The 26,657-nt window shown below is 41.1% G+C and overlaps 2 protein-coding genes across 5 annotated transcripts in view; one reads left to right on the top strand and one right to left on the bottom strand.

Annotated features, from left to right (window-relative positions):
• The window catches only part of Scaf11 (SR-related CTD associated factor 11), a 51,809-nt gene extending 42,551 nt beyond the window's left edge, over positions 1–9,258 (top strand). For 3 of the 4 annotated variants that reach the window (XM_052161756.1, XM_052161757.1, XM_052161759.1), the window contains 5 exons: positions 463–3,111; positions 4,214–4,554; positions 5,445–5,663; positions 5,982–6,101; positions 6,291–9,258. In XM_052161756.1, the coding sequence (XP_052017716.1) occupies positions 463–3,111; positions 4,214–4,554; positions 5,445–5,663; positions 5,982–6,101; positions 6,291–6,437 (3,476 nt within the window). In that variant the 3' untranslated portion in view covers positions 6,438–9,258. The remainder of the gene's footprint in view (positions 1–462; positions 3,112–4,213; positions 4,555–5,444; positions 5,664–5,981; positions 6,102–6,290) is intronic. The other variant, XM_052161758.1, reaches the window with a different exon arrangement.
• A 7,797-nt stretch (positions 9,259–17,055) lies between these two features.
• Arid2 (AT-rich interaction domain 2) overlaps positions 17,056–26,657 on the bottom strand; it is a 116,988-nt gene continuing 107,386 nt past the window's right edge. Inside the window, exon 21 of the mRNA XM_052160851.1 lies at positions 17,056–18,701. Coding sequence (XP_052016811.1) covers positions 18,560–18,701 — 142 coding nt within the window. The 3' untranslated portion in view covers positions 17,056–18,559. The remainder of the gene's footprint in view (positions 18,702–26,657) is intronic.

Raw genomic sequence — 26,657 nt, 5'->3', positions numbered from 1 at the left:
CATCTGTGAGTTCAGTATAGACAAGTAGTCTTTATACTCAATGCATGGGGAGCATTTCCTGTTTCCTTTGCCTTGAAAATGAGAGTTCATAAACAATTTGTACCTAAGGAAATACATCTGTCTGTACCCTTATGTCAGTAACATTAGAAAGATACTGACTCCCAGCTGGATGAGATGTGTGGCTCATGCCTGTGATCCCATCCTTGGGAGGTTGGAGGTAAGAGGATCCAGGAGCGCAAGGTCATCCTTGACTACATAATCAATATAAGGCTAACCTGGCATACAAGAGAGAATCCCAATCTCTTGTCCCCTAGACATTGATGAAATCTGCTATTACTCATTTGTTAGAGGTACAAGTGTTTGATTCACAAGTATGTTGTTTTAGTTCCTTATTCTGAAACTAACTATAGTCAAATTATGTTAACACATTTCGAAAGCCCTTTTATTTTTCTACATTGTCAGGTACTTCTCATAAGGGATATGCATTAGCACATACCCAAGGAGGAGGAGAAAAAAAGCAAACTTCAGGCACATCAAACGCCAGAGGATCAAGACGAAAACCTGCAGCAACTGCTCCTACAAGGAGGTCCACAAGAAACACACGAGCTGAGACAGTCAGTCAGCCCCAGAAGTCTCCAGTGTCAAACTACTCTGAGTGTGATGCCCCAGGGAATAGTAATTCCTCTATAAGTATTTCTCCTACATCTGAATCAGAAAAGCAAACGAGACAGGCTCCAAAACGGAAGTCTGTAAGGAGAGGAAGAAAACCACCTTTATTGAAAAAGAAACTTCGGAAATCTGTACTGCCTGCTGAAAAAACATCTAGCGATTCAGTAGAGGAAGAAACTGTGGACTCTGACACTCCACCCGTGTTGGAGATAGAGCAGCAGTCATGTATAGAAAGTAGTAGCATTTGCTCTCTTCAAACAGATGAAGAGAATCATTTAGCTAAGTGCTTGAAAAGTTGCAGTGAACAAACAGAAGAAAATGAACAAACCAAGAATCATGAGATTGAGGAACAAACAGAAAGTTTAAATTCTGAATCTTGCACTCTATATCCTCCTGTGCTTGTTGGAGAAGATACAGTGATGGAGACTAAGGAGTTATGTGTAGACCATGATATCTCTACAGATACTTCTCTAAGAGCAAGTGATCCGTTAGAAAATAAAGAGCAGGTGTCTGGAGTTTCAGAGTCAGAGGTACAGGCACTTGTGTGTACAGAGAGTCCTCCTGAAGATTTTCTTACATGTCCATCTTCTGACACTGAAGAACACCAACCAGTGTCCAGTCCCCAGGGTGAAGTATCTGATAACACCACCCCAGTGCTTAGTGTTGAAAGAACAGAGAAGAGTCTCATAGTAGAAAGTACTGATTTGAATGATTCTGCAGTAAACACAGAAGAATCTGTAGAGAGCCCCAAAATGGAATCTTCTGAGGGTGAAATTACACACAAACTGGACAGACATTGTGTTCCCAGCTCAGACACTGAGTTGCCTGAGCATATTGAAACTGAAAATATAGAAATAATTCCAACCTGTGGCACTTCAGAAAATGAAAGTTCTGGTGCTGGTCAGGATTGTGAAGATAACTTATTAAAACATAATCTTGACAACTCCCAGTTGGATAAATCCTTAGAAGAAAAGACAGACTCTCTGGTTGAACATCCCATCCATGCAGAGTTACCTCATAAAGAGGTGGAACAGAGTGAGAAACATTTCAGTGAAGATAATAATGAAACAGTGCCTATGGAGTGTGATTCCTTCTGTAGTGATCAGAATGAGTCTGAAGTAGAGTCATCGGCACATACTGACTCTAAACAATTGAATGAAAACTCTGTGCCACATAGTTCTGACAAGCTCTCTTCTGATCCTGCAGTTGAGAAGGTTGAAACTGTGGCTCTGCCAGCTGAAAGCCTAGTGGACAAAGCCCCAAAGCCTCGCACTCGAAGGTCTAGATTCCATTCTCCATCTACAACTTGGTCTCCTAATAAAGACGCTGCACAAGAAAAGAGGCGTGCTCAGTCGCCATCTCCAAAAAGAGAGACTGCAATAGAAAGGAAGTCTTCTCAGTCACCATCACCCAAGAGAGAGTCTGCCAGAGGACGGAGAAAATCTCGTTCTCTCTCACCGAAAAAAGATGTAGCAAGAGAAAGGAGGCAGTCTCGGTCTCCAAAGAGAGAAAGTGCTAGGGAAGCTAAAAGATCGGAGTCAGATTCCCCAAGAAGAGATACTTCTAGGGAGAACCAGAGGTCTCAGTCCAGAGTCAAAGATTCTTCCTCAAGAGAAAAGTCTAGGTCCCGGAGCAGAGAAAGAGAAAGTGATAGAGATGCTCAGAGGAGAGACCGGGAGAGAGAGAGGAGAGCTAGAAGATGGTCCCGGTCCAGATCTCGCTCTCGATCGCCATCAAGATTAAGAACGAAAAGTAAGAGTTCATCATTCGGGAGAAATGAAAGAGATAATTACTCTCCTCGGTGGAAGGAAAGACGGACAAACGATGGTTGGAGGTGTCCCAGAGGAAATGACCGGTACCGGAGGAACGATTCAGAGAAACAGAATGAAAATACAAGAAATGAAAAAAATGACATCACTGCAGATACTAATGATCCAAGTTCCACAGATAAGCATAGAAATGACTGTCCCAGTTGGGTAACAGAAAAAATAAACTCTGGGCCAGATCCAAGGACCAGAAATCCAGAAAAGTTAAAAGATTCCCACTGGGAAGAAACTAGAAATGAAAATTCAGGGAATTCTTGGACTAAAAACTTTGGCCCAGGCTGGATGTCCAACCGTGGTCGAGGTAGCCGTGGGAAAGGTGCTTTCAGAGGTCATTTTGCCTGTAGTGACCAGAGTGAGAACAGGTGGCAAAACCGTACACCCCTCTCAGGGAGCGACTCTTTCAAGTCTGTGGAGCAGCAGCCCTCTAAGCGGAAAAGTGAGCAGGAACTGTCCTTTGGCACACCAGCAGACAGGTCAGGGTGGACATCTGCATCCAGCTGGGCAGTGAGAAAGACTCTGCCAGCAGATGTGCAGAACTATTACTCTCGGCGCGGCAGGAATTCTTCAGGTCCACAGTCTGGGTGGATGAGACAGGAAGAGGAAACACCTGAGCAGGGTAACATTCTTTGCTTGTTCTTAATGTTTAACTTGGGGAAAAAGATGCTGTGACTATAACAACTTGCATTGAAATGATCTTTAACTCACTAGTTACTAAAATTATACCATTAAACCAAATTCTAGTGTTCATAAGTCACTTTTAGTTACACAAATGCATAGTAAATCAACACTTATATATGTGTGTTTGTATATATATATATATATATAGAGAGAGAGAGACAGACAGACAAACAGGGTTTCATGGTGTAGACTTAGCTACTCTGGAACTGGCTGAAGAGACCAGGCAGTTTTAAATTCACAAATTCACAAACCTCTGCTTCCTGAGTGCACTACCACCTGGATAAATGAGGTTGGTTTTGTTTGTTTGTTTGTTTTTGTTTGTTTCTTTAGCACCAAATTTCACCAAAGGCTTAAATATTTTATGTGGTGTTTTGTACATTAGAGGAGTTTGGAATGTTATTATACATAATTTAACCTGTATTTCATTTGTTTCTAAAAAGAAAAAGCTGTTAAGTACTCAGTTGGTTCAAATTCTGTAATTTATTTATGTGATTGTTTTTTAAACTAGTCTTTTGAATTAGTAATTTTAATTTTTTCTTTTCTCCTTTTAAAGACAGTATCTCCTAATGTAGCCCTTGCTATAATTTTCTAAGTAGAACAGGGTGGCCTCAAAAAGGTCTACCTGAGTTCTGGGATTAAAAAGTATGAGCCTAGCCAGGCGGTGGTGGCGCACAGGCGGTGGTGGCGCACAGGCGGTGGTGGCAGGCGGATTTCTGAGTTGGAGGCCAGCCTGGTCTATAGAGTGAGTTCAGGACAGCCAGGGATACACAGAGAAACCCTGTCTTGAAAATCCAAAAACCAAAAAAAAAAAAAAAGTATGAGCCACCTCTTAGCTTTCTTTGCTACTGTTGATGTGTGCTATGTTCTCTGACATTAGTAATTGTGAGCATTTTAGTTGTCGTTAAAAGTTGATTGCATATTTAAAATGACAAGATTAAATAAGTAGCTTTTGACTTGTTGTCCTGAGCCTATTGCCATCTGATTCTGTGTTTATTATATCAGTTTTTTGTTGTCATAAAAGCCTTTTTGTCTTTTGACAGATTCTAACTTAAAAGACCAAACAAACCAAGTTGATGGTTCTCAGCTACCTGTAAATATGATGCAGCCACACATGAGCGTAATGCAGCCTCCAGTGAGTGCCCAGCACCAGCCTATGGGCATCTTCCCATACCCAGTGGGTGTTCACGCCCCTGTGATGAACATGCAGCGGAGCCCATTTGCCATGCCCCCTCCACTGCCCCTGCATCTCCACACAGGAGTACCTCTTATGCAGGTTGCTGCCCCTGCAAGCGTACCTCAGGGACCGCCACCACCACCCCCTCCCCCGCCATCCCAGCACGTCAGCTACATCGCCTCCCAAGCAGACGGGAGACAAGTGCAGGTATGTTCTTAGCTTGAGTCAAACCAACAATCCTTATAAACAGCGACTAGGGACAGACGTTTTAAGACAGGGCTTCCTTGACGTAGAAACAGTAGTATGTTTGGTAAATTAATCGTCATAATCCTTTTTCATTATCCTCTGCTAATCCCCATTTCCATCTCCAGAAAATTGGCCAGAGCCATAAAGCTGTGTGCTTGTGTCCAGCACATCTCTGCTGTTGTTTGCCCTGATGAAATTAGTGAGTTCTCATTATCAAGGTTGAGCTCACTTTAAAATTTTCTTACAATTTTAGAGGCTTTTGGGAGCAAGGTAGTTGGGAACTAGTGAATACTCGTGGGAGTCTTGTGTGGGCAAACTTCGAATAGACATTATTCATTACCATCTGCTGTATTTTCATTTTGAGTTTCCTGCACTAAGAGATGAATCACTGTGGGAGACAGCAGTGCAGATACTTGGCAAACATTTTGGTGCTTATAATTTATTGATACTGATTATATTTTTGTACTGATTTTGTTTTGTATTACTGTGTGTGAGTGTAGATGTGGTGTAGACACCATGAGGGTCTGTGATGTCAGAGGATAACTTAGGAGCTGATGTTCTCCCTGTCATGTGGGTCCTGGGGACTGAACCAGGTCCTCAGGCCTGGGTGGCAAGCACTTCGGGCCATTTTGCTGTCTCCATCTACATAGTTTAAAAGACATTTGACATTGAAATAAAGTCTGTATTTAAGGATACATTCAATTTTCTTCAACTGACCCTTTATATATGTTTCCTAAAATAACTTTTTTTTAAGAATAAGGTTGAATCACTTTTTTTCTATCATTTCTGATACATAAGTATGTCTTTTGAGTATAGTACTCTATTGACAGATACTTAACTCTTTAAAACAGGGCCTTCCGTGTGCTTCTCATGTAAGTAATAACATGAATACACAAGTGTTGCCTGCTCCATCAGCAGCTCCAGCAAACACGGGATCAGTTCAGGGACCAAGTTCTGGTAATACTTCGTCATCAAGTCACGTCCAAGCCTCTAACGCTGCTGTAAAATTGGCAGAAAGCAAAGTAAGTGTTACAGTGGAAGCCAGCGCAGATAGCTCGCGGACAGACAAGGCAAGTCCAAGGTTGAGCGCCACCGCCCAATTCTGTATGTAGTAAAGAGACAAGGGAAAGCTGGGTCATGAGAGGTGGAGGGGGGTTTTACTGGGGATTGGAAATTCAAACGGTGGAGTTTGTCTAGATGGTATTGATGCTTGGTGAGTTACTGCTAATACTGCTTAATCATTTCTAGAAATGTTTGATATGTGTATGTGTCTTGTTTATGTCATTTGAAATACCAAAGTGTATTGTTTTCAATTTCATAAATTTCTAGAAAGCATATGAAGAGCATAAGTCTGGCAGATAATAATGATGACATTTTTTTCTCATCAGAAATTACAAATTCAAGAGAAAGCAGCACAGGAGGTGAAACTGGCTATTAAGCCATTTTATCAGAATAAAGACATCACTAAGGAAGAGTACAAAGAGATCGTGCGGAAGGCAGTGGACAAAGTAAGTGTAGCCACAGCCTGGAGCATTGTAACCCTCTGCTGTGATGCAGAGCCTGCTTTTGTCTGTTCCTTTACCTTTGATGATTGATAGGAGGGCGCACATGAAAACCAGCTGCTGTCTGCCGGGTGTTCATAGTGCCATCCTTTTGCCACTGAGCGTGAAAAACACCCCTTCCCCCTTGTTTTTTAGGTTTGTCATAGTAAGAGTGGAGAAGTAAATTCTACTAAGGTGGCAAATCTCGTCAAAGCTTATGTAGACAAGTACAAATACTCACGGAAGGGAAGTCAGAAGAAAACTCTGGAAGAACCTGTGTCTACCGAAAAAAACATAGGCTGACAGGAGAAGCCCTGCCGAGGACACTGTGGAGATGTCTGTAAAGTGCAATTCAGCTTGTACCCTCACTGAAATCATACGCAACTGTGATGGAAATCTGGTTTTGATAAAATTATTTTTTTTATTGTAGGATGTTTTGTCAAAAATAATGCTGTGCACTGCAACTTCTATATCTAACCCTAAACCCCAATAAAACAAATTCAAGGGAAATCCAAGGGTGTAATGTAATGTGCATTTTATCAGGAATGTGCTCTAGGGTGGGTACTGAAGGGTGTGTGCCTCTTCGGAGAGATGTCTCTATCTATGTATAATACATTTATTCTGTCAGGCTGAAAAAGTATGATCTGTAGGACCTTGCCCCCTTTAACTATAGAAATTTAAACAGTGTATTGCTATTAAATATATCTGATATTAATAGAACATGCCGAGTGCAGGTCCCAAATGTGTGTTTGTGAAGCACGTATCTGAGTAAATGGCTTAGATAGAAAGCAAATCATCATGAGTAAGAATTGGCCTCAAACTTGTGGTGCTCCTCGCCCTTTTGTCACCAGATAAAGGTCACACTGTGTGTTGCTTTTGTGCTCTTCTCCCAATCTAGAAAAAAAAATTAGTGGTTAATTCGCTACTTTACAACTTTGCCAGTTCAAAGCTTTGGTGAATTTAGAAGACTAATTTGGGAAACAAACAAACAAAAAACCACAAAAAACTATGTTCTTTCATTATATCTTCTATTTATTAGTGATATTAAAATATTTGTGCCAACTAGAGAAATGCTACTAGGTGGTGATGATTCTTTCGGGAGACTAGCATAGAATACAAGGCCCACTTCCCTGGTTTGAGGCTGCTGTTCATCTGTCTCAGAGTCAAATTCTTCTCACATTTCAGAAGTCCCCTAATGGTTTCCAGTGAATGAAGTGTTAATTTGTTGATGGGTTGCCCTGCTGCATAATTCTAGATATTATAACTGTGTCTGACAGAAGAAAGGAAAATTAAATAATGCTATTTTTGCATAGGTATCAGGGTCTAGAGTTTTTTTTTATTGCTTTTTGTTTTTTTAAAGCATCAAGACGTTAATATGTTGATGTTTATGGAAAGTAAGTTCACAGTTTATGGCACTGTTACTTTCACTGACATCTAGAAAGGGAAATCTTTCTATGATAAACTGTAATTGCAGTTACAATTTCCAGTAATATGGTGATGGATCAGGATAAACAAACTCAGTGAGGCCTACCCATTCCCTCACAGGGACAGTCTCTGTGAGACTGTACTTTCCTAGAGTACAGGCAACCTGGCTCTCAGTTCTGCATAATGTTTTCCAGCAAGCTTTGAAGGGAAGGCTAATTTTGTGATTTCAACCCATAGTGATTGCACTAGGTAAATGATAAGGTTTATTAGGTTATGGTTATAATCCTAAAACATTTCCAAACTGTTTTGGTCTTCATTTCTACATTTCTGACACTTAATGATGCAACATTTTACATTTTTAATTAAAGATTGTGTTTAGATTATGGGCAGAAGAAGTTTGGAAGGCAGTTCCCAACACCGTGGCATGCCTTGTTCCTTCCAGATCAGGACCCCTTGGACAGTGGTGCGAACTTGTGGTCCTGTGCTGACAATTGTGTGTCAGACACTGTTTGTCCTCATTAATGCTGCAGCGTGTGTTGTCCCCGCATCCTTCCACCCACACCTGGGCAGTTAACTTACCATTTAGCTCTTGCAAAACGACTTTTAACATTGAGAAGAAAAGTGGGTTACGTGTTAGGTGTTCAGGTCATGCTTTGGTGGAGCTCCACTATTGTTGAAGTTACACAGGGACGTGCTCTGTGTCTGGTAGGGCATTGGGTAGAGTGCTTCAGAATAGTTAACTCTTCAGAATAGCTCAGTATTTCTAATATATTCTGACATTACAATATATTCTGACTGGATTAGAAATATATTGGATATATATTCTGAGTTAAAAAACGCATGCTTTGTGTTAAAAAATAGCATTACTTTTACATTCTTGGTTTTTCTTTTTTTCTTAGAAATCCACATTAGTTTTGCACATTTGAACTTAATACAGTTTGGGGGTTGCAGGTTCCTCTTGATCGTGACTCAGTATTGACTTGGCCTGTGGAGCCGTGGGCCCTTCAACTTGCTAGTCACATTGGCCTTGTTTGAGGTTGTGGAGGTGCCCAGTAGTACTTACTCGTTATTAACATTCCAAAGGGTTTGTGGTTGTCGCTGTTTTGGTCATGACCACTACATCTTCTCCATTCTCTGCCTTCAGATGGCCGTGGTGTGTTGTGCTGGCCTCACGCATAGAGGCACGTGGCCTCACGCAGAGGCTGTCCTGAGTTTGAGACATGGCAGCATGAGTTGCAGTGCTGTCTGCTGAAACATCTAAAACCAGATTGTGGTCTGTAATATATCCTAATAAATTTTTTTGCTAAACAAAGTAGTGTCTTTAAAATTTTATTACGTTTTCTGGGAAATGGTGACTTTTATATCAATTTAAACCATTTCCAATGTGTTGAATTATTTCTTGGATTTTTACCAAAGTAACGAGCATCATGATTACTATCGAGGCAATAAAAACAGAGTTAGCTATAAACATGTTTCAAGAGTAGTTTTCCTAATTATATAATCACTGTAGGAAATTTAAAACATTGAGTAATTTCTAAAGATGGAAGAGACTGGGAAACAAATGAGAAAGATTATCTGTAACTCTACCAAAGTTAACTTCCAAGCCTGGCTTCAATACACATTATATGTTATGACCTATTCTTTCCAATTAATGTATTGAGAATATTCAGTTTTAATAAAAATTAATTTGACAGCTCGACTACTGGTGACTGTATAGTATTCTGTACTTTGAAAACAGTCCCTAATATTGCATATTTGTTTGATGTTTTGCTTTGTTGGTTTGTTTGTTTTGGAGACAGGGTCTCACCATGTAGCCCTGACTAGCTTTGAACTCATGTAGGTCAGGCTGGCCTCAAACTCACAGAGATCCTGCCTTGCCTTCAGAGTTCTGGTGTTAAAGGTATATACCACCATACTTAACATTAGTTTTACAAATATTATGTAAATTAGTGGAGTACAACATTTTACTTAAAAATGTTTTTGTCCAGGTATAGGGCATGTATCTTTGATCTCAGGATTTTGGAGGCAGAGGCAGGATGGCTAGGAATTCAAGATCATCAGCTGAGTTTGATGTTAGCCTGGGTTACAAGATACTCTCCAAAAACAACCCAAAGCTGTTTATAGGAGAGCATTTTTGTAGACAAATTTTTATACTTACTTTCTATTGTTATTTATGAATAATTTCTTTAAGAATTGGCTATTCATTAATTTTTGCTAAAGATTCACAAATTATAAAGTACTATATTTGCAATTATTACTAGTGTGGTTTACTTAAGGTGATTTTTTTATTTTTTTTTATTTTTTTGTCTATAGAGAGACACCAGAAAAAAAAGTGTTTCTTTCCATTGTCAAACTAGTTTTTAAAAAATTTTTTTTTGTTTTTTAAGATATATATATATATATATATATATATATAAGTATACTGTCATTGTCTTCAGACACACCAGAAGAGGGTGTCAGATCTCATTACAGATGGTTGTGAGCTACCATGTGGTTGGTGGGATTTGAACTTAGGACCTTCAGAAGAACAGTCAGTGCTCTTAACCACTGAGCCATCTCTCCAGTTCCTGTCAAACTAGTTTTATGAGGCTGTGGCAAAGTGCATTCATGTCCCTTTCCTTGCTGTGAACACTGCTCTGGGTTGCTCTGTGCCTGCCTCATAGGACAAAGATGCGTCCTGTACTCAGTATGGGTAGACACTATGTTCCCTGTAAGCAGTGTCAGGCCACGTGTGGTTGGTTTTTAACTGTGCTCGTGAACTCCCTTTGTGATTGACCATTATACCTTCTATTTCTGTGTACTCTGGTGCACTGAATTTTGGAATATTCATATTTTAAGTCTAGATAATTTATACTTAGAGGAGTTTAATTTATTTGGATCTACCCTGTGTCTGTGTTTCTGGCCTTTCTTTCTGTGCACCACGTGCATGCCTGATCTCAGATTCCCCAGAACTGGAGTGTCAGGGTTTTGAGCTGCCTGTGGGTGCTATGATCCCAGCCCCAGTCCTGAAAGCAGCAATTGCTGAGGCATCTCTCCAGCTCCTATTTCTGCTTTTGATGTTGGTATTTAACATGATTAAGACCTCTTCATAGGGTCTTTATGAATATTTAATTTTTCATCTTCACACACCTCTTATGTGTCAGGATTTGATTCTTCACATGTTGTTAAACTTGATATTGCCTTAGTACAGCAACCACATATTTACTGACTTTTACTATGTCCTTTGTGCTCCTTGTTTAATATATAAAGCCAATTCTGTTATTTTTATGAAAATTGAAATGTATAAAGATGAACCACTCTCTAAGTTCATGGTTACTTGGTGATGGCGCCAGATTCAGTTTAGACACTTAAGACTGTGCTTGACTGGTATATAACTCTCAAGAAGAGCAGCCGAAACGAGTGACTGAGGTGGAGGAGGATGCAGCTCGTTTGGCACGTGAGTGAGGGAGGCAAGCATGTGTCTGATTGTGCCCCTGCACTTTTTCCCTTTGTTAATGTTGGACATTTAATTCAGAGCTTTGAACATAAGTGCTAGGCAAGTTCTTTACCGACAAGCCACAGCCTGGATTATTTTTTTTTCCTTTTTAATAATACTCTTGGAGTATGAAACTTTCAATTTTGAATCCATTTGTTTGTTGCTTTTTAAAAAGCTGTACCATTTTCTTTAAAAATGTGTATGGGGCACTGGAGAAATGGCTCAGCACTTAAGACACGTTCTGTACCCTCCTCGAACACAGGACCTGGGTTCAGGTCCCAGAACTCACATCATGAAGCACACACCTGCCTGTAACTGCCGTGCACATACCCACCCTCAGAAACATGCATAATTAAGAATGAGAATTTTTTTCAAGCTTCTATGAATATTGACTCAAAATTAACCAGCTGCCTCCTGAAACCAACAGCATCTGCATGGATTCCCAGTGTGCTCTGCTATATGGGCAGTCTTGTAGGAGGACTCTTACGTCTCTCACTGACTAGGTAGCAGATCTGCATTTTAAGAAAGGAAAAGAGGAAGATGGATAGAACTTCTCAAACATACATCTTTGTGACTACAGTTTCCTTTGTGCTTCTTTCTCCAGATTCTAAAAAGCCACTTCCCTCTCATGTTTGGCCCAACACAAGATAATTTTGTTTTCATCCAGGCTTTGTTTGCATCATGGCTGTGGAAAACCTTCGACATTAAGGACAGTACAGGCCTTGACAGTTTGTGTGTAGACCTCTTGGTTTAGGTGATTGAAACCGGTTTCAATCCCCTCAGAGTGGCTGTCTTTTTCCTCTGTACCAGGTCAGCTACAACAGAATCATACACATGCTGTTTCCATGCACCGCCTTTTCATGGTGTAGTTCATCCTAGGTACTGGAGTAGTCGTAGTGTAGTTACTCTGTTTATTAAACAAGGGAGATACTAGCAAGACGCTAGATGGTGTGTTGGTAGAAGGGAAATACATGAGTGTGTGTAGAGCTGGGGTGTAAGGTGAGGTCGGCTGTGTAGTGCCCTCCACCCCATCTGGTGGGTTAATAGACCAGGAGTCAGCAAGGCAGGGCAAGAGCAGTGCCGACACTTTCGTTGGCCAGGAGGGAGTGAGAACAAATGAGTTGGAGTATCTGATGCAGTTTCTGGCCAAAAATACCGGGACAATCCCAAGCCTAAGGTGCCTTTAACAGATTGAGATTGGCGGAGGTAGCTTTAAATTGGGCTTTTCCCTTGAGGATAGCAAACAAAGCAGGCTGGAGGTAGGCTTGCCCAGCGTTTGTGGAGTCGTCCTGAGTTTGATTCCCAGCACTGAGGTTGGGGGTTGAAACCACCACAAATAACCATTTCTCAGTAGCTCAATTCAAGTGATTAAGTCAAACTTCAATCTTACAAGCCAATACAATCTCATCCAGCTTTGTTAAAAGCCCGTACAGTGTCCTGAAAGGCAGTTTGAAAATCGAAGCCTTGCCGGGCGGCGGTGGCGCACGCCTGTAATCACAGCACTTGGGAGGCAGAGGCAGGCGGATTTCTGAGTTTGAGACCAGCCTGGTCTACACAGTGAGTTCCAGGACAGCCAGGGCTACACAGAGAAACCCTGTCTCGAAAACCAAAAAAATAAAAAACAAAAACAAAAAAACCCAACAACAACAAAAACAAAACAACAACAAAACCCTAAGTCTTACAGGTGTTATACTTTCACAAACAATGTATAATAATACTCTAGTTTGAGACAGGACTTTGTAGTCTCCCAGGCTAGCCTCAGATGAACAATCTTCCTGCCTTATTCTCACATTCTTAGGTTAAACTACATGAATACTCACTTCCAACCATAAATAGAAGCTGCTTCTGGGGCAGTATCAGATTATTCCTCTGTATTTTTCCTTAGTGTCTACACAGTGGGAAAAATATGATCAAGATATAATTCCCCACCTTCCAAAACTTTATTTATTACTTGGAGAGTCAAGGGACAAGGGTTGGAGGCACTGCAGAGCCAAGCGCTCCTACACTGGAGTCGGCCTTCACCTCCTCCCTCCAGGGTCTATGACGTGGTGGAGGACCAGGGAGCTGATGGTTGGGATTCTATAGGTTTATGGCCGAAAGTCCAGTTAATGGTCAAGTAGTGGTTCCCAAATCCTAAGCAGTTGGAGTTCATTCTTAGTCCTGTGTGAATTAGAATCATCTTAATTGAAGGCAAGTGGGAAATCGTGGCCTTAAAACTAAGGTCCAGTGCAGTGTGTAACCATCCTTACAACCTGCGTTCTCTAAGCTGCCTAGCTGTTCTGCAGTTGCTGTGAGCATCGAATGGCATGCCTTAACATTTCCTTAGACAATTCCAGCTTGTGCAGTCACCTCAGGCTTTCTCATCTCTTGTACAAACATGGAAATGTAACTTTGTAGTCTAGGTACATACTTATTTAGACCTTTTTTTTTTTTTTTAAAGAATGCAGTTCTTAAGCTTGATCTGTGTTAAGGCAGATCAAGCCCAGGGTGCATCCAAGAAACAAAACCATGTGGAGCTTGACTGTCCTCTGCAGATGCACTAGACAGCAGCCTGTCTGAAAGACTCCAAAGCAGCAACAGCCTGAGAGTGCGGGAACACAGGCTTCTAACCTTCTAATTCTAATCTTGCTAACTATCTGGGTTAAGGCCCCACTAACCACGTTAAAAGAATGGTAAAAAAAAAAAAAAAAAAAAAAAGATGGCAAACTTTCCCCACGATATTTGAACAATTGGTACAACTGAACTGTAGAAACCGACCAGTTAGTAGGGTGTGTATACTAATTGAAAATGTTGTCTAAGAGTTTTACGTTCCATAATCATTGTGACATTGCTTTTTATATTTATTGCGAAATTAAATGTCTCCTTAGGCATAGGCGTAGTATAGACATAGACATATGGACCTGGAGCGTCCTGTGTAGCTGAGAATGACCTTGCATTAACCACTGCCCTGCACTCTCATTAGCTGGACTCAGGCCTTTGCCCCACCACACCAGTGCACTCAGATCCTTTGACAGCTCAGCCTGTCCTTCTTGCCTGTGAGGCCAGGGTCATCCTCACGAGCCATCTCAAAACACAGCTGGTACTAGGTTTACCCTGTGACATTTCCCTTAGCTTGTGAGGCAGGCTACTGAAGGACACTCCAGTAACCTTGGAGCATGCTTGAATGGCCCTCTTGGTTTTCCTCTCCCTAGCGAAATGAAATGCCTATCACTCATTAGTCTGAGTACTCAGGCTGCTGCCCTACTAGTCAAAGTTCAGTTCTGTTACTGTTGAATCCTGGGACGGTAACATTCATCTGCTCTTCCATTCCTCTTGTGAGATAGGATGTATGTAGTCTTGGAACTTACTGTGTAGTCTAGGTTGACCTCAGACTGAGAGATCTGCTTGCCTCTGCCTCCTGGGTGCTGGGACGAAAGGCCTGACTACAGATGGAATACCACACCTTAGTGCCATTACAAGCTTCCCAAAGGAACTTTTTTTTTCTTTTTTTTTTAAAAAAAAACAAAAACAAAATGGGTCTGTTCAGGAGGGTGAGGACTGTTCTGCCATTAGCAAGTATAACCTAGATTCCAGTTTGGCCCTGATTTGTAAGTCACCATAAACTGCTTCATTGAAAATAATTTACTAGACAATAAACACAAGTAACTACATGGTAGAAACACACACCCAAGCACATGCGGAGACAGCATGTGCAGGGTCATTTATAATAGACAAAACCAACCTAAACTCTACTAGTGCGTACTATTCAGCTGCATTAATCTTGCCACTTCAGCAGTGCCAGTGAGTCATACTACTGTCAAAAAGCAGTATTTAGAGATGAATATCTAAGCTGCCAAGGAACCGTCTCAGACTAATTGTTTCTGTGGCATATCTGATGGGATATGAAGCCTTGGGGAACTGTCACCTTCTATGTGAGCAATGCTTGGATTATGGTTTGCTGTAAAGTAGTAATGTTGTATGGCTTTCACTGTGTCCTGGTTGATCTAAAATGTTGATCGTAGCTGCAAACCCATGATCAATTGTTTGTGTACAACCTTGGGTGTAGTCCTCATCCTCATCTTGTTGGCGTGGGTTCTGGGCACTATCTTAGATCTTCATGCCTGTGTTAGAAGCATCTTCAGACCAAGCTATCTCGCCCTCCTATTATCAAAGGAAATGAATCCACTTACATTGTTACTGTTCCTTTGTATTTAGTTTTTTTTTTTTTCAAACCAATGCAGGGAATGGAAATCTTTGCTAGATAAAAGTTTACTGGCTAGACTGGAACCAGCTGGTAATTTAGTTGGTCCCCTCTGCTCTGTGGCCTTGGAAGGAAGCTAATTCCAAGTATTTGAAAGCTTCAGTTTAGTCAAGAGTTGTGCAGTGTGAGAGTGGTTAACACCAGCTGACCATAAATGGTGCCTTCTTACTGTATCGAAAGGTAACCAGGAACAGAGTGTGAGGTGTCCTGTGGGCTGATCTCAAGCTTCACTCTTGTTTCTGAGCAGCTACTCTTTTGAAGAAGAGCTTCATATTTTGTCTTCAGTACTTTAGTTATGGTATAAGATCAGGACAGAAGTCACTTATCCAAAACACTCATTTCAAAAATCAGTTTTATTGTCATTTTATGGTTTAAAAAACATACATGGCATGGCTATAAAGTAATGAGACAAATTTTCATGTGTGACTTGGTTATTGAGTCTCATTAATATATAGTCATATCCTTTCTCAAGTCGGAAGAAAAATATGCCTTCACTATATGATCACCAGTTTTGTTACTTAAAATTTATTAAGTGCCAACAGAGCACTAGGCACATATATAACACAGAATTGTACAGTCTCTATGTTGTTGACTATTATTTACATAGATCTCTCAAAGATAACATTAAAGCTTGTATTTACAGAACTTTTGACAAAAATAACAATACTGGAAGTCAGCAAGTTTCTGTCTAGCAAGGAGCACCTTTTCATGACTGCGAGGGTTCTGCAGGGCCTGGACTGCAAGAGCACTTCAACCGCGTTACCCACCAAGTCTGTTATCCATTAGTCAGGTAAAGCTGTCGGAGGGAGAGCCTAGGGGAAGCTAGAAATTGGTTTCATCAGGTCAAATACATTTAGAAAATTCTGCTGAGACCATTGCTCAAAAGCACTAGAGACACATTTATACATTTAACACAAAATCTACAACTACAGGATGCAATTCAGTGAGGTGACAGGATGGTGACTGGAAGTCACTTTCTTAAACCTGCCGTTTTTGCTACTAAAGGCTAACCACCGTGGTAATTTCCTGCTTTGAAAGGAAAAAGGTATCTTGAAGACAAGCAAACAGCAATTCTACAAAAATTATTTCAGAAAACCTCAAATTTTTAGATAAACACAGTGAATATAAATTTCTACAATTGTCTGTCCTTAGGAACCTTTAGCCTGGCAATATTTGAGGGATACACTAAGGTACCTGGACACAGGGTATCTGCTGGGCAACCCCAGTCTAAGGCAAAGAAGTCTAACACCACCAACCTGAAAATACCAAGTTTGGATGTCACACATTTTTTTTTTTTAACAGATAGAGTTGAATGCACAGGCAGAGATGCTCCTTGGGGAGAAATTAATTTTTGGTACTAATTAGTGAATCAAGGTATTTAAAATGTATGTCCAGACTGAATCTCATTACAAAAAAAATCTGCCTCTGAATTTAAGCAAACTTGATGCTCAGACTGAAGCTCATTGCAAAGAATCTGCCCCTGAATTCAAGTTAAGCTGAAACCTACAGTTGAACAAGAGCTTCCAGCCAGAGGATGGCACACAGTAAGGCAACTGAGCGCCAAACTGTCTCACTTTCAAGATTACTGTTTATACTATTGTAAACAAAAAACTTGGTCTCCTTCCTACTGTGACCATGGTGTCTGCCACGTGATGCACCTTTCTGTCTTCTCCAATATTATCACAAAGTATAAAGTAATTAGGTGACCGTTTGACCTTGCCTTCAGCTAGACTTTAAATTTTAGAATGTCTTAAGCAGACTCAGAAATAAAGGACTCAAGAAAATGTTCAGTCTTTTATTTAAAAACTATAAACAGTCACCAAAGTAAATAAAGCCATTCTATAACATAAACTGTCAGGTCTATATTTTTACTGCACATCCTAAGGACACAGCAGAAATGGTGGTTGGGAGGCCTTCCACATTTTTGGATGCTAATAGAACAGGCAATAGGCAGTTATAGTGGATACATTTCACGCTTGGGGGAAAAGACGATTTAAGGAAGTGAGCAGTTTCTGAGCAGGAATGTGGTACAGTATTAAGAATGGAAGAATAATACAATAAAATTCCACACTATATTAAGATAGAAAAAGTAGTGAAGAAAATATCATACCTGCACATAATGCATATATAACACAGGAGAAAACCTGTATAAAATTCCATGTATTTAAACCAATTTACAAATACAAAAAATTCTGTACAAGCTCTGAGCTTGCACATGACAAATGCTTACAGTGGATACATGTCAGGGAAAACCAAAAAAAAAAAAAAAGCAAATAGTTTTTCTTCTACAAAAATGACATGAGATATATTATTCCATACTCTTTCAGCCAGCAAAATGAGTTCTACAAGGTGTATAATACAAAACAAAACAAAAACAAACCCCCACCAAACCCAAGGGGGGGTCCAAGGAAACCAAAAAAAGGGGTGGGGGAAATCACAGTTCCACAAAACTGTTTTGACTTTACAGCATCAGTACCTTTGCAGAAGTATTTACACAAATTTAAAGTATTCATCCACTGCGCAGAATATATCACAATTACTTACAGTTGACAGGAAAGTCTAGAAAACTTTAGAGCCTACCAATAATGCTTCCAGGACAGCACAGAATGCACTTCCAGTGGCTGCAGTGGTGTGAACGCTGTTCATTCTATTCACAGATATTTACAAGATCTATTCAGACTGGTAAATTTTTATGATAATAAATAAGTGAAAATATATTGGCTCAAGTAAGAAAACCAAGCTACTGATTCTAAACAAAACACACAATCCACAGCTAGATATTGGTGGCCCCTCTGAAGCTGGGGGTAGGTGTGCTCAAACTTTGTCGTTATTCAAACCAGCTTAAATGGTTCTGTAAATATAAAAATGTGCTCCTTTTTGGATATAGATAAAAATATTTAATGCTTCTATTTCATCTGCTCACGTAGGTTTTACACTATTCCATGTATATTCCAATGTGGATGGTACAGAATTCTGATCATACCAGTTTCCATCAGGATTGGCCAGATCCGAGACATCCTGCAGATAAGCTGGTCGACAATCCCACAGCAGGTTTTTTTTTTTTTCTTTTTAGATGTTTTTTTTTTTTTTTTTTTTTTTTTTTAACAGAAAAGAAAGGGATTCGTTCAGAGATCAGAATACGAAGCTTCCTCTCAGCATCATGGGAGGACACAAAATAATTCATTCTATGGTCTCTGCTCCATTAAGACTTGGTGCTTTCTTCAGTAACAGTATGTGAAATGTATTTGACTTTGAGCCCCCACTGTGTCAGTGGGGTAGGATTCACTACAGCATTTCTGAGTCTTTTTCTTGTTCTTTACTCTGAACTGTAAAGTTAAGTTCATAAAGGCATTTGGCAAGGGTAGAGGAAGCTTCCATGTTACTAATGGCTAGCACTGATAAGTTGTTTTCATGTCTCTTTAACAATCTAGAAAACAAAAGGAAACACAGATTGTCAGTCTCCAGGGCCATAGTTAAGATTCCTTACACAATTACACAACTAAAATAGAACTCCAGTCTCACACCTAAGCCAGTGTTAATACAGCTTTGTAGGAAGGAGGCTCAAGCTAGCCATCAACTAATATGATTCCCTGATGAGTAAAGTAAGACCAACCGCATCCCACACCCCGCTGACGCCTTAGCTGGTCAGGGTTTGTATCCACAGAATGTTACACAGTGCATTTCTGTATCTTCATTCAGGATTTTATGAATTTCACAAATCAGAAAATTGTCGGCAAGCAACAATCACATCTATGAACTTGAATGTTCTACCACAAAGGTCACACTCAGCCTTGGTGTGGCTGTGACTAAGGAGACGATGGGAGTGTCACTAGTGAAGAGCTGTGGGCTGAGATGAGGAGGAGTCTGCTGGATGGAAGAGACGACACTCAACTATCAATACTAAAGCAATGCAAGGATACAAAATGTTCACTTTACAATTATTTCAAGTTGGGCTTTAGTGAGATAACTTTCAATTTTAACATCTGGAAGACAAGTCACAGAGCAATGCGAATACCCAACAACTTCACTATTTTCATCAAAGTCCTGGGGAAAAAACTGAAGAAGGGGCTGCAGAGTCATTCAGTGGTTAGCAGCCTGATCTTGCCAAGGACCCGTGTTTGGTTCTGATTACCCATGTCAGTTGGCTCACAGTTTAGGGAATCTGATTCCTTCTGACCTCTCTGGGCAGTGCATATCTGTGGCACATATACATAAAAGTAGGTGAAACTAAGATGTTAAAAAAAAAACACCTTACAAAAAGGAAGAGGTGAAGACATTACTAAAATTGTGATTGAGTCAATCATAGAAAAAGGGAAAAAAAAATTCTGACTTAACACCTAATATTGGGAGGCTTGGGGGTGGAGCACTTGCACAGAATATACAAGGCCCTAGTCTCACTTTCCATGACTAGGAAGAAAATGTGGATACCGAAGGAACAAACCAGTAACCATAATTCTGTACTCCAATAATATGAACACACAACCCCAGAAATCAATCTCATAATCCCTGTTGTGAAAACCCCTTGTCTGATATGACTTCTATCAGGGTAAAGTCACTTAGAATACCCTGATTAGGACAATGGCAGGTTGGGGAGAGCAGAGCGGATGGGAGGGGAAGGGAGGGGAAGAGGCTGACTGAGAGGGCAGGGCAGCATTCTGAGGTACTGGTGAGACTATATTGTGTCTGGGGGTTACTAGCTTCCAAAAACTCACTGAAAATTTTGCTTTGTGGACTCTTTAAACATGACTTCTCAAAATGTTATTCAACAAACTTTAAAATCAATTGAGAAGTATATGATTTTTCTATAAACCCCCCCAACCCCCCCCAAAAAAACCCACAGCTCATCTGAGAAGCATGTGCCTTTAATCCCAGTACTTGGGAGGTAGAGGCAGATGGAACTTTGAGTTCAAGGACAGCCTGATCTATGTAGAGTTCTAGGCTAGCCAAGGTTACAAAGAGACCTGTCTCAAAAACAATGGAAACATTGGCGGAGGGCAGAGTCAGGTGGTGTCCCTGCGAGCTCTCGAGGTTACCCTCAGGGCCCCGTACACGCTTCGCCTTTGGACACAGCTGTAGCCACAGCCATCTCCTGCTCTTTTTTAAAATTATATTTATATCTTAAAGTTAAAGATTATTATTACTATAATAATCAAAACTTCTTTGTTATTTTTTTCTGGAATTTTCAATTTCACATGCTGGTCTAAGTTATATTAATAGAAACATTTTAAGGAACAAATTATCTTTTAGGAAAACCAAACAATTTGAAAAGTTTATATCCTACCAAAAAAAGGACCAAAATTCAATAAAGAAATTTATTTTCTTAAGAAACAAAACATCCAGGTTTACAAGCTGGGCAGTGTAGGAGATGGAGAGTGGAAAGCGGCGTAAGAGCCACGGGGGCCTTCTCGTCTCATTCCCAGAATGCGAGCCTCTCATGCTAACTGTCCTTAAAACTGCCTGCCTGCAAAAAGTGAGAAAACAAACCAGGACAGAGCCTCCCTGCAGAAGGGGTACTGGGGACTACTCATAAACAAGCCAGCTCTCTGGAGATCACTAAAGCCAGACACCTTCACAAGCTTTACTGCATTTTGAGACAGGGCCTTGAAGGAGGCCCACACTGACCTCCAATCCATGACCTGTCTTTCTGTTATAGCTGTCAGCTACCTATAACAGAATATTATATTCTATCTTACATATTTTATCTTTTTTTAGTTTTTCAAGATAGTTTTTCAAGTTTTTTTAGTTTTTTAGTTCTCTGTGCATCTCTGGCTGTCCTGGAACTTAAGAAATCGGCCTGCCTCTCTCAGCCTCCCTAGTGCTGGGATTGAAGGTGAGAGACACCACTGTCCCATCTTATTCTTAAAATACAGAGGAAACCCTAAAATACCCAAACATTTGAGAAAGTAACAACTGCACAAAAGAGTAGGAAAAACTAAAAACACAAAAATATTAACATCCCCCAGAGACAAGACAGCAACTCAACAGCTGGTAGCAGGTCATAAAACAGCCTGACAAAATCCTCAAGGGCTGATGGGAGCTCAGCAGGTCTGAGTACAACAAAAAAGACTCCCTAAGGAGACCGGAAAAAAATTCAAACCAAAACAAAGGGAAGAAACAGGAAAACTTGCCATTATCAAAGGATATGAATCCATATTTAATTCACTGACTCAATTAAAGTGCTCACTGAAATAAAAACCCAGAACTCAGGCATCCAGAATAGCACAGTACTGGCACAGACATAGACACAGACACACACACACACACACACACACACACACACACACACACACACACACACACAGAGCTGAAGGAACAAGTGCATCTCCAGCCACCTGAAGAAGATGCAAAAACAAACAAGTGATGTCCTACAAGTAGACTTTCAACAATCAAAACAAATTCAAAACGATGCAACTCAGCTGTGAGATATGAAACTGTTCCAAGAAAACACAGCACAATACCCTGGGCCACGGGAATGTGTAATGCTTTTTAGGGCAAATTCCAAAAAGCACAGGAAACTAACAGCTAACTAGCTAGCTAGCAAACTACTAACTAACTGACAAGTTTCTGAATAGCAGTGGAAACAACTATCAAGGTCGAGAAGCTAGCTGTAGAATGTACAGCTGACAGAGGATTAATATTCAGGGCATCTTGGACACCACAATCTCAACAAGCAAAACCCAAATAACCAATTCAAGAATGGGCGACTGACCTAAATAGATATCTCCTCACTGAAGACATACAAATGACTGAAGGAATATGGCACAGCATCGTCAGTCACCAGGAAACAAACACAAGGGAAACGAACCATGAGACCCTTCACTCTAACCACAATGACTTATCAAAACACAAAACCATAGAAACTGATGGTGGGAATATAAATCATCACATGTCAGAGAAACAGTACAGATACCTCAAAAAATTAAAAGTAAAGCCCCTAAATACTCCTCAGTACACGGAAAAGGCAACTCTGCTCTAGATCTCAAGAGGTCTTTAAAGTCTGTTTTGGGAGGTTTTGAGACAGCAGTTTAAGTCATCAGTGGATTATCCATTGATGCACCAATCATCTGACTGGTTGCTGGGGCGTGTATGTGTGCTTGCAAATGGACTCAGGGCTGGGTGGTATGCCCTAAGGTGGAGGACAGAAGGTCAGGAGATGAGCTGTCCCCTGCTGCAGGCGGTGCTGGAGATGAGCCCATCCCCTGCCACAGGCTCTGCCGAGAAGATGCTCACTATGGCTTTTCTTTCTTTTTCTTTTTTTCTTTTTGAATTATTTATTTTTATTTAATGTGCATCAATGTTTTGCCAGCATGTATGCCTGTGTGAAGGTAATAGGTGCCCTGGAACTAGAGTTAGAAACAGTTGTGCTACCATGTGGGTGCTGGGAATTGAACTCCAGGTCCTTTGGATGGAGCTGTCTCTCCATCCCCATTTACTACACTCTAAAGACAATCTTTTTCTTTTCTTCCTGCTCCTCTCCTTTCTCCAAGGTCTCTGGCACTGCTTGCAACTTGTTCTGTACATCTGCACTAATGAAAAGCTAACAAAATAAAACCACTCTGCCATGTTTATTTACTACAGTACCATTCATAAAAGCTATAAATGGAAATATCCTAAGTGTCCATCAACTAATGAATGGATAAGACTACATGGTACACACATAAACTAAATGCTAATCAGCCACTAAAACAAACAGAACCTGCCAAGTGTGTCTAGAGTTCACCGCCATTCATTACATGAAATAAGCCAGGCATAGAAGGACAAGCACTAAATGATCTCACGCATGGACAAGCCAAGGCTGGTCTTGATCAAGCTCAGCAGATAATACTTAGAGGCATCAAAGGAGCATAGGGGAGGAAAAATGGAGAAAGGTTGATCAGTGTTTGGGACCATAGGTTCTCCTGTGCTACTGCATGGAAAGGAAAGGAAGGTCTGCATTTCAAAGAAGTAGAAGAGAAGAACTGGAATTCTTTTACCATAAAGAAACAATAAAAGGATGAAGACAGGCTTTACCCATTATGTAATAAGTGTCAAAAATCACAGAATACCCCATTTATATGTACAATGTTGGAGTTGCAGTTAAAACAACCTATAAAGCATCATAGTTACTAAACGTTAGAAAGCCAGAAATACATTAGAACTCTGAGTGGAAAAAAAAGATTACATGTAAAAAAACATGACCCAAAATGCCACTGGACCCTAGGCACACAGCTAGACAAGATACCACAGCAAACCACTTTACAAATTGAAATTTTTTTATGTAGACAAAAGAACAGAGATTAGAGTATAGGAACACAGACGTATATATCTTTAAACATGTTTATGTGTATGAACCTTTTGACTGCATGTTTGTCTGTGCACCATGTGAATCATGGTGACCTGGTGTCTATGGGACCAGAAGAAGGCATCAGACTTCCTGGACTAGAGTCCCAGATGGTTGTAAATCACCATGTGGGTGCTGGGAAGTGGACCCTGGTCCTCTGGAAGAGCAGCCAGCATCGTTACCACTGAGCCATCTTGCGAGCCCAGCACAGGGATATTCTTAAGAAACATAAGGAAAATACCAGAAGAATCTGCTCAAATTTATGAAGCTACCGGGTAGAGGCAGGAAAGGGGCATGCGACTGCCCCCTGATGGTTTCCTCACTTCTACTGAAATGAAATTTACTGTGACTTTACACACTATAAACAACTCACTGGTAATTGTGCAAGCATGGTTAAGGTTACTTTTGAGTATTTCCTTCATTCCAAAGAGAAATCCAAGCACAGCAGCCGCCCTTCCCATTCTCCCCAGGCTCTTTTTTTTCTCCCCCCCACATTTATGAAATATGAAATTCCTAGCTGAGGCAGCTTTCCTCGGCAGTTGGGGCTTTTATGCAGTCTCAATATTAACCCCTTACCAAGTACGTGATTTTTTCAATTACTTCCTCTTACTCTGGGTTGCCATTTTCTGTTGGCAATGTGCATGTTTTAGTTCTGATGCAGTGCTGTTTGTCTGCATTCTGTTGGTTCTGCTTCTGATGTATAGACCCAGAAATCGCTAGTAAGTCCAATGACAGGAGGTCTTTGCCTCATGCCTTCTAAGTGCCTAGTAGGTTTACCTCATTTATGCTCAAACTCATTGATCTATTTCGAGCTAAGATATACATGGCAATAGCAGCCGTTCAGCTTCCTTCACAGATACAAGTCTCGCTTTCCCAACATCATTGCTGGAGAGACAGCCCGAGACTGAGAGGCTGGCTCTCTTACTGAAGATCTCTCAGCTGTGTGAGGCGTACTCTGGGGTCTCTCTTCTGCTCTGTTGGGCTACTAGCTCAACTTTAGACCAGTGAATAAGTATGTAGCTTGCAACCATCAAGTGCTGGGGGAACCTGATGTTCTTTTCTGACTTCCACAGGCTCCAGGCATATAAATGGTGAACATATCTGAAGGCAAAACACCCATACATATAAAATATCACAAAAAATTAAAAAAAAATGTTTAAAGCACTATTTGATTTTCAAATAAGATCCAAGTATATAGTTAGCAAAAGGAAACAAGTCCTGAGACTTCTCCAGAGCTGAAACTTAATCAGAAGGGAAAAAATGCATTTCTTACTCTAACAGAGCCTGACATTAAAACAAAATACCCGCACACAAACCCTAGTGTCTTCCATTGTGTAAGGAGAGATGCGTAGGAGGAAAGGTAGGCTGATGTCTACCGCGTGACCTCATGTCACAAACACAGAGGTGCTCAGTATCGCCCACTGACAGTTGATTCCTTGCTCTCTCCTGCACATGCTCAATGCACTCACACACAGGAACGGTCACAGATGGACACACCTGTCTCACAGGGCATCCTAGGCTGACTTTAAACTTGCAGTCCTGTGATGTGCCTTCCACAGTCTTGCCTGACAGTGGCTGACACTTTTAGGGTCCAACTATTGTAGTACCCCAAGCACTGATATGCCAGAGGACATCTGGAAGACAAGAGTTCTCACAATGTGAAGTTAAGCAGAGCGCAAACACAGCAGACAACTTCTGGCTCAGTGCTTCACGGTCAGGGAAACAGGCTTCGCCATGAGCCCCAAACAAGCAACGCAGATGTTAGGAACAGTGCTGAGTGAAAGCCACCTGGGAATTCTAATTCACTGCACAAAGTCCAATTAGAGATGGAGGAGAAAAGGAATTTGCCAGTCTCCTTTCCTTCTGTCTGTCACACTCTCACTAGGTGAATATCACGCTCAGATGTATGTCTGGTACTGAAAAGCAACAAATAAACACACAATCTCTACCTTCCAGGAGTTCTACATGCAGTCGTGGGCAGTGTCCTCTGGAGCAGATTCGGGCATGAGGCAGACAACAGAAGTGAGCGTGGTAACCTTGATGTACAGTTCCTAGCCTGCATTTGCAAAATACTCTAGTGTTCATGCTGGAACTAGTACAGTCTGAACATGGCTTAGTGGAGAAAAAGACATTAAAACTGTTTGCAGAACAGACAGCCTAGAGAAACAGAACAACAAACTTAGCAGGAATAAAAGCGCTTCCTGTGGAAGGACACAGCTGTGGCTGGGGCGCAGGCGCGGTGGGGAAGGACAAGGGCTGCTCTTCCCGAGGAGCAGTGTTTCATTCCCAGCGCTCCCATGACAGCTACAACCATTCTCACTCCAGGTCCAGGAGACCCAGCACCCTCTTTAGGGCTTTTGTAGGCAGAGCTGTACACAGGGATGCATCGACATTCCTGGGGCAAAACTCCACACACAAAGAAAACATGTAAAAAAGAAAAGGTAAGGAGGAAAAGGAAGAGGAGGAGGGGGGAAGAAAGAGAAAAGAAAGAAGAAAGGCTAGAGAAAGCAGTGCTCATCTGAGCAGAACCAGAGACAAAGAAACCCAGAAGGATGTACTGACAGGGAGGACAGCAGAGCCCTAAAACAGAAGTTTGAAGGTGAAAATGAAGGAGTGTAACGTGAGGAGGAGTTTGCACGAGCTTGCTTGCTGCAGCCTGTGCTAGCCTAGAATATGTTTGGGTGTGGGATCAGTCTCTAGTACCTAAAGCTAGCAAAACCAACACCACCCCCCCCAAACACAAACCCAACAACTTCGTATTTTTAATGTTGCACATTAACAAAAAATTATTCGTGTGTTATTTGTCTTCCTGGGACATTTACTATACTTTCTAGTTCCATGTACTGATCTGCTAGTTCCACTTCGTTTTACAAGTTAACAGTCTCCATAGTGAAGATCACATTTGTTCCCGCTGGCCAACTGAAGCCATTCGGCTGTTTCCTTTTCCTAGCTATTGTGAGCAGAGCAGCAGTGACGAGGCAGAGCAGGCATCTCGAATAGAATGTGCAGTCCTTTGGGCATATGCCAGGGGTGGTACAGCCGGACAATAGGATCTCTTTATTT

Source organism: Apodemus sylvaticus, chromosome 17 (genome assembly GCF_947179515.1).
Source record: "Apodemus sylvaticus chromosome 17, mApoSyl1.1, whole genome shotgun sequence".
Lineage (NCBI taxonomy): Eukaryota > Metazoa > Chordata > Mammalia > Rodentia > Muridae > Apodemus > Apodemus sylvaticus.
The sequence above is the reverse complement of the archived record's forward strand: the minus strand, read 5'-3'. Positions and strand labels throughout refer to the sequence as shown.